The sequence below is a fragment of the Pinus tabuliformis genome, chromosome 2_1, assembly GCF_031772625.1.
Source record: "Pinus tabuliformis cultivar Carrire ecotype Pingquan chromosome 2_1, CPIR1, whole genome shotgun sequence".
In the NCBI taxonomy this organism is placed as follows: Eukaryota; Viridiplantae; Streptophyta; class Pinopsida; order Pinales; family Pinaceae; genus Pinus; species Pinus tabuliformis.
The window spans coordinates 41,209,593-41,221,926 of record NC_142299.1 but is presented as its reverse complement, the minus strand read 5'-3'; the positions used below and the strand labels follow the sequence as shown (position 1 = coordinate 41,221,926).

The following is a 12,334-nucleotide window of genomic DNA, read 5'->3' as shown; positions in this document are numbered from 1 at the left end:
TCCCATACGTTATCAATTACAGTGAACAAGCACAGAATCGAGGAAGCCTATGCTAAACAAAATGACCAGGACACTAGGCTACAACCGAGAGACAACACTGACCAAGCATTGAGGAAAACCAAACCCTCAATCTCACAGGTCTAATCCTAAAACTGAAGATTAGTTGCGTTGATAGAGCCTATTAGGCAGAGGCCGACGTGATTGTTCCAAGCATACCCAACTGCAAACCCTATCACCTGCAAAAGAACCAAAGCACAGTTGTTAGCAACCTGTCGACAGAGGGAGAAAAAAAAACTATCACATGAATGTAAATGTAAGAGGCATACACTTCCCTACCTGAAGGGTTCTCAACAAGAATAGAGTACAAGCCCTTGAACCTCAAATTCCATACAATGACTGAGACAAGGGAGCGGCCACATTAGGAACAGAAGAACGAAAAAAGTAAATTGAATCCTAGATGGAAGAGGCTACCTGCATTGAAGTCGAAGACCGGAGAGCGCCATTGTTTCGCAACCTGAGTGCATGCCAGCCCACTGAGATTCACAAGCAAGACGACTTCATACCACAAACCAAGCCCGTGGAGCAGGGACCAGTTGAAACAATTGCAGAAAGAACACAAAAATATACTTACACAGGCGGCAGAACCATTCTTGGTTGCTTAATTAACCAGGACCAAAAGTTATCCACGCAGATATAAGAGTCACACTGTCAGACAAGAAAACACTGAAAGCGTGCCCAACAGTTGCAACGCAGCTGCATACACAGGCAACAAAACTACACCAGAACAAACCCTCGATGACAAAGTGCAAAGAACATGAATGGTTGAATGAAAGACAGTGGAAGATGGAGCATACGCTGAAGCACTGCGCATCCACGAAACGAAGCAGCGATACGAGTCCCCGAAAATTGAGAACTGGAGAGATGCTCTTTGTCAGGTTGCAACCATAACCGGCTTCGAGCTGTCTGCGAATGATGAGTGAGGATTTCTTACTCTCCTTTCAATTAGTGATTAGCTTGAAATAACTTCACAAGCACACATAATTCGATTTTTCCAAACTATAACTTAACTCACACTCTCAACTTGAATAAGTTAAACTCTCCTGAATTTAACCAACTGAGTAATTACAATTTCTCACAAATCCGTGATAGATTGCTATGCAAATGACAACTGCAGTAGGTTCATTCTCAATTGTTATACCATATCTCTGAACACGCAGGAACGAGGAACATATCTTGGAACAGGTCACGCAAAGGGTACTGGAAATGATTCCGCAAAGAGAGGGCTTTCAAGATGAGGGGACTCATCCAATGAGGTTACCAGATGAATTTTGTAATTTGCCGTCCTTGAAACATTTCGAGCTAACTGGATGCTACAGATTGCTGAGGCTGCCAAAATCCTTTGGTAACTTAACAACTCTCACACACATCAATTTGCGTGGCTGCGAAACTTTGGCGAAGCTTCCAAATTCTTTTGAGAATTTGAGAAATCTTCATCACCTGGATCTGTCTTATTGCAAAAGTTTGAAGATGCTTTCAAATTCATTGGGGAATATGACAAATCTTGAACGCATCAATCTGGCTTGTTGTATAAGTTTGGAGATGCTCCCAAATTCCTTGGGGGATTTGACAAATCTCAAATACATCAATCTCTATTGTTGTAGAAGTTTGGAGATGCTTCCGGATTCATTCGGAAATCTAACAAATCTCCAGAACATTGGTTTGTTGTCTGGCTGCGACAGTTTGAAGAACCTTCCAGATTCTTTTGGGAGTCTGACAAAGCTTCAACGCATTTGTATGTCTGGTTCCGAAAGTTTGGAGAGTCTTCCAAACTCCTTTGGGAATTTGATAAATCTACAACGTGTCAATCTGTCTAGTTGCAAAAGATTGAAGATGCTTCCGAATTCCCTACAGAATTTAACAAAACTCCGCCACATCAATCTGTCTTGGTGTGAAAGTTTGCAAATCTTCCCAAATTCCTTGCTAAATTTGACAAATCTGCAATTCATGAAACTGGATTGCTGCACAAGTTTGGAGATGCTTCCAGATTATTTTGGGAGCTTAGAAAATCTGGAGCACATAGATCTGTCTGGTTGCAATAGTTTGAAGGTGCTTCCAGATTCCTTCGGCAATCTGCCACAGCTTAAACATCTGCATTTAAGTGACTGCTCCAGTTTGACCATCTCTACAGAAATGCTTGGGAATATCACCACGCTTGAATGTTTGGATCTCTCAGGTTGTCTCCAAATGGAATTATTGCCTCCACAGATTGGACATCAACAGTTCTTGTTAAAATTAAATTTGCTGGGTACAAACTTAAAAGAGTGGCCTAGTGATCATATTGCATGCCTAAGCAACTTGGAGCTTCTGAGAATGGGAGGTCCGTTTCCGGAAGTGCTGCCATCTTCGTTCCTTCACCTGACCAGTTTGAAGGAATTGTGGCTCAACAATTGTGAGAAATTGCAATGTCTCCCTGATTCAGTTGGACTGTTGTGTCAGTTGACAGTGTTGAACATATGGAATTGTAGTGTACAATACTTACCACCAGATATCTTGAACATGAAGAATCTGGAAGTTTTAACAGTGGGCCGGTGTCCCTTGATGAAACTGCCATTTACAAAGGTTGAAGGAGAGATGGAAACAGACTGGACTGTGGGGACGAAAGCGTCGAGTGAAGGCTCTTCCAGTGATAAAGGCATGCTTCAGCTCAAGGAGTTCGGGCTGTATCGCACAAATATATCAGAGGTATCATTTTCTAAAGGCATTTGCCCTAATCTTGAACATCTCAAGATCAAGTTTTGTAATGCTCTAGTGGAGGTTGGAGCATTGCCAACAACTTTGGTAACTCTGAAATTGAAATATTGCTGTGCATTGAGGAAAATAGGAGGCGTTTGTGCGGGTCTTGCAAAACTTGAAAGGCTGGACATGAGAGGTTGTAATAATATTCAGATAGAGAAGGTGCCAACTCTTCAAACCCTGAAGTCATTCAAGAAATCGTCAAGCATCCGACTTGACACTTTTGTCAGCGAGGATGGTCAGCAGCAGAGAGCAACTTTGAAGGAGGATCCTGAGCAAGCGCAGCAGAGAGCAACTTTGAAGGAGGATCCCGAGCAAGCGCAGCAGAGAGCAGCTTTGAAGGAGGATGCTCCAGCGAAGTTATTTTGCAGATGTTGAACGCAGGCGCATGTTGTAATGATAGCTTAAAACAAATTACTAGTATTACTCAATTTTCTTCAAAGTAATATATTTTTGTTTGGTTCAATTTTAATCAATTTAATAGAAATTTATTGGAATTTTAAGTGGCTGGATGGTCCTGTTAAAGTTACTTAAAAATCTGGCTGTATCAATTCATGAATGTGCAGATATGATCAGCTTTCAGACGATACTATTCTCCAGGTGTCATTTGAACCGTAATATATACCAAATTCTTAGTTACAATGAAATAGGTCTGCTGGACCTCGAAATTCAAAAATGCTGCTCAATATTTTTGTTGGAAGTGATTTCTTTTTGGTCCAGTCTGAATATACTCTGTAAGAAATCTTATATTGATTCAATCCCATGAAGAAATTCTGAAATTGTTTCCATTCCATTGCCCTCATCGACCTCATAGCTTACCTCCCTTTGTATGCAACTCAGCAAGAAAAAAAAATATTGTATTTATATTTATATTGATATGTATAAACCTCCATATAGAAACATATATATCTGTGCATCACCTCCATATAGTTCTTCTCCACATGATATGTAGACATACAACTCTATCTCATCATCATAAAACAGGAAATATAGTAAGGAAGAGGATCATTGTTCCCATATAAAAGTACACATATATACTTTATCAGCATTAACTACAGTGATCCTTATAAACAGTATAGTAACCAAAATTACAAAAAACCAAAAATTAAAACAGTCCATAATATCCAACATATACATAATGCAAAAACGTAAAATATATATCCTATCGAGGGATGGGAAGAGTCCCCATATCCATTGTAATGTTGCTCAGTCTTAACTCTATATGCACCTCGTCCATAGTGTCCATTAGTCCCTTCTTTGACAGCGAATCAACATTCTGATTGTGTTCCCTTCTGTTAAATCGAGTAGTCACCATGAAAGCCCCATAAGGACCCAATAAGATTGAGCCATCCTTGAAGATGCAGTTGAGTGATATTGCTATTCCCCAATATATGTTCAATGGTAACCTTTGAGTCACCAAACATGTGAAATTCAAAATTTATAAAATTCACATACCTCATTTCTGAGTGGCCCTTGAAGACAAAGTGTGTTATATATATCTGCCACCACAACATAGTCAAACTTCATCTTACCCCGCCAGGTAATCCTGTCGCTTCCATACTCCCTTACGATGCCTACCCATCGCAACTCCGATCGTATCCGTTCCCACTCCCCAGCTAGAATGTTATCCAAGCCCATCTCATTATGGGAAATATTCCATTCCATGCAGAGATTACCCGATTCCAATAGAATATCTTGGCTTTGTGAAAGCATTGAATAAGCGCCTCCGAGATAGGGAGTTCATTATTAAAGCCCATAATGTAATCATGTCCAATCAGAGTCTGGTGTCCCGAACCAAAAGGCCAACAAATGTTATGTAGGAAACAGTGACTGATTTTCCTGAAGCTTCGCCAAATAGGCAACCTCGAAGTAGTCCTAATAAGATCCTAACACACCCATACAACAAAATCTTAGTCCCAATAAAATATTACTCCATATGCCTCCGCTGAAAATGCCCCACCATAATGCCTTTTGTAACAGTGCCCCCCCAAAACGCCTCAAATCCAGGATACCCCACACCCCCATCCTCTTTGGAATGTTAATATTGGCAAGCTTTGTCAAATGGTATTTTTGCTTGGTAATACCCCTAGTCCAAATATAGTGTGCCATGATACTATTCAACTTCTTAATGATTGCAACTGGAATATAGTATAAGTGTGCCCAATACACACTCAACTGTGTAATCACATATTGAGCTAGAGTAATGCATCCCCCTAGTGAGAGACATTTGTTCTCCCAACAATAAATCCTTTTGTAGTACCGATCCACCAGCCACATCCAATCTATAATTCTATATTTGTTGGTTTTTATGGTATATCCCAAATATTTCAGTCCTCCCTCCAAAAAAGCCGCACCGATATCAAATATATCATTAATGTACTCAATATCCTCCTGAGCGCAATTACCAACATGATAATTGATTTCAGTAGATTCATATAGAGCCCCGAAGCCCTCCAAAATCTGTCAAATATATATGATAAAACCCTCCACGCGATCCTATTAATCATGCCCATAATCAGTGCATCATCCACGAAAAAACTGTGGAATATATTTATATTGCAGCCCATATCCAGTGGAACGAACATGCCAGTCACCACAACTTGTTTAATATGTACTCTTAGACCATCCAAGGCCAATATAAAAAGTAAAGGGGATAAGGAACAACCCTGCCTGAGTCCACGACCCGCTGTGAAGAAATTGGTGGGAAGTCCATTGATTAAAACAACAAATCGCACATTTGTAATACAAGCCATAATCCACTCTGAATTCCTGGCCTGTAATCCAATTTTGTTTAAAACCATCCTCAAGTATCCCCAGTCAAGACAATCATATGCATTTTGGAGATCAACCTTCATGACAGCAACATTTAGTTTTATGATATGTATGGTATGTAAGAATTCTTGAGCAATGGCGACGACATCTTGGATTTGTCTATTTTGTAGAAAACCAAATTGCTCAGGCAATATATATTTGGAAAGAATAAGCTTCATTCTGCGAGCAATAGTCTTAGAAATAATCTTATAAATAAGATTACATAGAGAAATCAACCTGAAATCTGAAAAGGTCCCAGTGGAAGACCAATGTAAGTTGAATTTATATGAGGATGGATATACCCTTGGATTCTTGACTTCTTGACCATTTCCAATATGTCCCCCTCGAATAAGTTGAAAAAATGTGTAAATAATTCAACAGTCCTTCCATCTGGACTCGGACATTTATCCTTCTTGAAAGATTTAAGGATCCCCAAAATTTCCTTCCTAGTAACTTCTTTGTACAACTCCTCATTTGAATCATCATTAAACATCTATGGGTATCCATCCACCCCCCATATCTGGTCCTCCACATTATCGACCACCTCCTCCCGTAGGTCGATTCAAAATGTAAAATAACTGCCCATAAATCTCTTCATGTGTGACACATTTGTTTCCATCTGAATCCTTAATCTCCCATATGTTGTTAATGTTCCTTCTATGGTTGGAGAAACAATGGAAAAATTTGGTGTTCCTATCCTTCTCTTGGATCCAAATAGCCCCGCTTTTCAACATCCATGAAGCCTCTCGTATCTTCAAAATATGATTTTTCTTCATTTCTAATGTGTGAATATCCATCATTATGGATGCCGGGGGGTTTGGGAGGATGAGAAGTAGCCTCATCTTATCCAGAGCCATCAAAATCTCATTTAGCTCAATCTTTATATGGGCCTTCTTTTGTCTCTCCCATTTTTTGGCCATTTTCTTTAATTCCCAGAGCTTGTTTACCATATTTGACATAGGGGATATACCTCGCGCCTGTGACTTTCGCCAACACTCCCACACAAGAGCTTCAAAGTCTAGGTCCTATAACCAAATATGATTAAATTTGAATGGAATACCAAAACAGAGTCCCCCCATTGCCATAAGAGAATTATGGGCCTGTGATCCGATATAAAGTTACTTATGATATCGGATTGTACAAAGCCAAGTCTGTCCACCAGTTCTTCATGAATAAGGAATCTATCTAGATGTTTCGCCACATAGCCATTTCTGGCCCGCCCATTGTCCCAAGTGTTGCCAATCTTGGGAGTACAAATATCAACATAGTTGTGGTCGAAAATAATATCTTTGATCCTATCAAACATAGCATCAGTGTTTTTGAAGCCCCTCATGTCTCATCTGCCCCAATCATGTAATTCACATCCCTCACCATAATGAGACGTTGTATATCTAAAATCTCGGATGCAACCAAACCTTCCGAGAAAGTGAGACGATCTCTATATGGAGCATATATGTTGAGAACATGTATATGTCCCGCGAAACCCCTAATACAACCAAGTAGAATGCCCGCAGAACATGAGAAATCCCTCATGTGAACCCACCTGGGGTTCCATAAGGCCGCTAATTAAGAGCAGGCTTGGAATTTCAAATCCCCTATGTCAGTCAAATGAAAATTTGATGATGCTTTTACATTTTTAATGCCCTTCACTTTAAGTTTTATGCCAATAAACCACCTTTCATGCTAATAAACCTAATTAGCCGCATTGGATCTTCCGACATTCAGCTCTTCTATGCAATAATTGAGCCATAACTCTATGTTTTGTTCATAAATCTTCATGGGAGAATTGTATAGTTTGTACATATTTTGAGTAGCGTCCTCAAAACCAACTACTGCGAATTGTGGCATTTGTAATTATGATTCAAATGTAATACAGTGTTTGACTTTTTGGATGTGGCTATGCTATGATACGACACAAAGATATGACACCGTGGATTATTTATTGACAAAAGTGCACCGTGATATGACACAAGATATGCCACCGTGGATTAATTGCCACATATGCGCCTAGGAGTGCAAGGTAGTGTTCTGAGTAGATATTGCAGCAAAAAATTGCCATATTTCCGATATCTTCAGTTCATTTAATTTTCCAAAATGAAGAGCGCACTCAGATAAATTAAATCCAAGAATAATCGAGACTGAGATTTGAACTTTGAATAAACGAGACTGTCCTGATTTAAACAATTGATGGTAACTACCCACCTTACCACAGAAGTAAGAAAAGACTAACATTTTTTATAAAATTAATCTCAAATCATTTTCGATAAAATTAATTTCAAATCATTGAAATCATTGGTTGCATGCCAGGGATTAGTACTGGCGATGTTTGAAGTTAAAACTAGCACAACTACATTTACCAATGTGGTTGAGGTTTAAACCAGTACAACCACATTTACCAATATGGTTGATATAGGCAGATAGGCATATATGAAGCACATATACAATCATATTAGTAAATGTGGTTGATATTTGTCGATAGACATTTATGAATCACATTAATAATGATTAGGTATACAGTGTTAATGTGACTATTACAAAATGACTTTTTGTACTTATTAATAACTATGTAAATAAATAAACCCTAGGATGAATATTAAACCCTAGAAATATAAACCCTAAAACTAATATACCCAAATGATTAATATTGTAAACCCTATGACAATATTATAAGCCCAAAGAATTTATATTATAAACCCAAGGGATTTATATTAAACCTTAGGATTAATATATAAACCATATCATAATATTATACCATAAGAATATGAACCCTTAGATTAATAAACCCAAGGGATTGATATTATAAACCCATGGCACTAATAAAAACAAGGGATTAATACTAAAAACTGAAAAACTCGAAGGATTAATATTGTAAAGCTATAAACCTTAAGGTAAATATTATAAACCCTAAACAAACATGGTTGACCATGATTCATTTTTATATTGAGACAATATTTGTCACAATGCAATGTTGGACCATGGTTGACCATGATTGATTTTCATATTAAAAGAATCATTGTCACAATGTAACTTTGGACCATGGTTGACCATGGATGGTTTTAATATTGAAAATATTTGTCACAATGGATGTTGGACCATGGTTGACATAACATTAAACATTAAGTTTAATATTAAATCCTAGAAACATAAACACTAAGATCAATAAACCAAAGGGATTGATATTAAACCCTAAGATTAATATTATAAACCATAGGCTTAATATTAAATCCTTAGAATATAAACCCTAGGATCAATATTATAAACAAAAGATATTAATAAACCCATTGGATTAATATTAAAAACCAACGGTATTATAAGCCTAGGGAAATACTTAGAGCTTACGATTAATATTAAATCCTAGCAATGTATTTCCTAAGATTAATATTATAAACCTAAGAGATTAGTACTATAAATACAAGGAATTTATAAACCTAAGAGATTAATATTATAAACTCAATGGATTATACGCCGAGGGGAATAATTTTAAACCCAAGGGATTAATATTATTAACCTAAGGGAATAATTTTAAACCCAAGAGAATAATATTAAATCCTAGGAATATAAATCCTAAAACTAATAAACCCAAGGGATTAATATTGTAAACCCTATGCTTAATATTAAAACCTAGGAATATAAACCCTAAAACTCATAAACCCAAGGGATTAATATTGTAAACCCTAGGGTTAATATTAAACCATATGATTAATATTATAAACCCTAAGAATTTATATTATAAACCCAAGGGATTTATATTCAAACTTAGGATTAATATATAAACCTTATCATAATATTCTACCCTAGGAATATGAACCCTTAGATTAATAAACCCAAGGGATTGATATTATAAACACAAGTAATTAATAAAAAAGATTAACAATGAAAATCCAAGAGATTAATATTGTAAACCCAAGATATATAAACCCTAAGATAAATATTATAAACCTTAAAACAAACATGGTTGACTATGGTTGATTTTCATATTGATACAATATTTGTCACATTGTAATGTTGGACCATGGTTGATTTTCATATTGAAAGAATCTTTGTCACGATGTGACCTTGGACCATGGTTGATTTTAATACTAACAAGCTTTGTCACAATGGAACGTTCAACCATTTCCTAAAATTAATAAACTCGAGGGATTAATATTGTAAACCCCAGGCTTAATATTTAACCCTATGAATGTAAACCCTAGGAATTTATAAACCTAATGGATTAATATTACAAACCCAATGGATTATAAACCGAGAAGAATAATTTTAAACCCAATGGATTAATATTATAAACCTAAGGTAATAATTTTAAACCCAAGGGAATAATATTAAACCCTAGGAATATAAACACTAAAACATGTAAACCCAAGGGATTAATATTGTAAACCCTAGAAATATAAACCCTATGATTAATATTATAAACCCTAAGAATTTATATTATAAACCCAAGGGATTTATATTAAACCTTAGGATTAATATATACCCTCTTAGATTAATAAACCTAGGGGATTGATATTATAAACACAAGACATTAATTTCAAAAAAGGGATTAATACTGTAAATCCAAAGGATTAATATTGTAAACCCAAGGTATATAAACCCTAAGATAGATATTATAAACCTTAAAACAAACATGGTTAATTTTCATATTGAGACAATATTTGTCACAATGCGATGTTGGACCATGATTGACCATGATTGATTTTCATATTGAAAAAATCTTTGTCACAATGTGACGTTGGACCATGTTTGACCATGGTTGATTTCAATATTGACAAGCATTGTCACAATGCAACGCTGGACCATTTCCTACGACTAATAAACCCAGGGGATTAATATTGGAAAATAAACCTGAGGGATTAATATTAGATATCATTTTTGTGATTCAACTGCGTTAAGTAAGTCATTCACATATATAATCGATGGAGTACTTTCACACAAGCTATGATAGGTGGAATCGAGACCAATCTCTCTGATGGTCTGATTCAGTATGATGTCTTCCCTGACTTCTCTGTCGCTCTTGACGACCCCAATATTCTAAAATGTTTGACTCTTGGTATTCAAACCAAAGGGTATGAGAATTTTCATGCAAAATCAAAAAATTTGACTGTCTTTTATATTACCTGTGTCTGGTTTTATAACACCACTATTCCTACAGTTTTGCATTCTCCTGGTAAAGATTCTGGTAGAGTAACCCTTGTACAATATGACTCTGCTTGTAATCCAGTTGCCCCTGTATATGTCTCCCGTAAAGATCTTTGTCCGCCGGATGATTGGGTTACTAATTGGGGAAAACCCACAAAGAAAACTGTTGCTGCCGCCTAGTCTATCATTACCGAAACAGATGGTAAGGTTATCACCAGATTCCCCAGAGTAAACACAGCTCAGCGTGGTGGACCTTCTATCACTTCAGTGCCTACAACAGTTTCTGTCAACCAATTACATCCTGCTCAAGCCACAGTCCCACCGCAGTTTGTAATTGACCAAGCAGTGTATGAGTCTATAAAAAGACTTTTCTCACAACCAAGCTCATCTCAGCCTTTTAGTTCGGTCTGTGATCATCCCCACTGCTCCAAGACATTTTTTCAGTTCTCTTCTGATCCTCCTACTCCCCATGGAGATCCATCTAGTAACCATCGCATAAACATGATCAAATTTGTTCCGTCTTCTGATGACTCTTCGGAACAAAGTTACAAAAAAGTATGTTTCTTTAATCCTCAAGAAGAACTTCTTGTACATACTGTTTCTGGTTCTTCTTCAAATGGTCTTGGTTACACATGTTCATCAGTCATTCCTTCATATAGAAAGAATCCTATTGATCCTATCCCAAAGTCTGTTGAAATTCTTTCTAACTCAGAGATAATTGCTTTCTTAAGGATTTTCAAAGGAATTGGCCCGTATGATCCAGAAGATGTCTGGAAAAAGAAAATGTTCAATTGGGATATCTTCACTCATGAGAAAGAACATTTATATATGCAAGAGCTATGGCTCTTAGAGAAGAAAGACCGGCCTGCATTCAACAAACAAAATATTGATAAATGGAAGGAATGGATGAAGGCTCAAAATCAATGGGTATCATTCTATGAATGGTACTATCCTTCTGCAAATATAATAGAAGACTCTTTGGCAAAACAATTCAGAAATCAAGCAAAACAAAAAAGAGTCAAGAATCAGGATAAATTTGTAGAAGAAAAATTGTAAGAAAATCTTGTTGTAATTCCTCCTCCTTTAAAAGCCCCTGTCTTTGAGCCTAAGATTCAGAATATGTTAAGCAAAGCAAATACTCCCAGAGCACTGATATCTGTTAGGCAAAAAGGAGAAGAATTAGTAAGAAATGTTTGTTCCCAGTTCCATATAAATATGATCAGAACAAGGACTCCAAATAAACATAAGTGGGAGCTCCTTGATGGATCAATTGTCGAAACTGATACAGAATTCCGACCTTGGAAAATTTTTGTCATAAAAAGCCAAGAAGAAAAATTGTACAAGTTGATTCCATCTCATGCTGATGATCCTTCTTGGCAACAAAAGATTCAATAGCTGCCACAAATTGGACAAATCTGGCTCTATCCAGTCTTGAAAAATATCTTAAGACCAGATTTGATTCTATTGAGAAAGCATGTACAGAGATGAAACTCATGCTTGATAGAGTCTTGCAAAAACAAGACTACAACACTGTCTGCTTAAATGAAAGTGTAAAGACTTTAGCAGAAAATGACCAAACAATTGCTCAAAGTCT

At 36.8% G+C, this 12,334-nt stretch overlaps 1 protein-coding gene across 1 annotated transcript; it reads left to right on the top strand.

The window, feature by feature from the left end:
• Positions 1-457: 457 nt before the first annotated feature.
• On the top strand, positions 458-3,444 carry LOC149198676 (uncharacterized). Its single transcript, XM_089400334.1, has 3 exons — positions 458-653; positions 838-976; positions 1,218-3,444. The coding sequence occupies exons 1-3, from the start codon at positions 458-460 to the stop codon at positions 3,169-3,171; spliced, it is 2,289 nt and encodes a 762-aa protein (XP_089256460.1). The 3' UTR covers positions 3,172-3,444.
• The last annotated feature ends 8,890 nt before the right edge of the window (positions 3,445-12,334 follow it).

Bases quoted from the DNA above. Each gene is read 5' to 3' on its own strand.
- LOC149198676 (XM_089400334.1), top strand. From the start codon at position 458: ATGGAAGAGGCTACCTGCATTGAAGTCGAAGACCGGAGAGCGCCATTG. The intron at 654-837 runs GTTGCTTAATTA...AATGAAAGACAG, and splicing joins AGGCGGCAGAACCATTCTTG to TGGAAGATGGAGCATACGCT. The intron at 977-1,217 runs GTGAGGATTTCT...CTGAACACGCAG, and splicing joins GAGCTGTCTGCGAATGATGA to GAACGAGGAACATATCTTGG.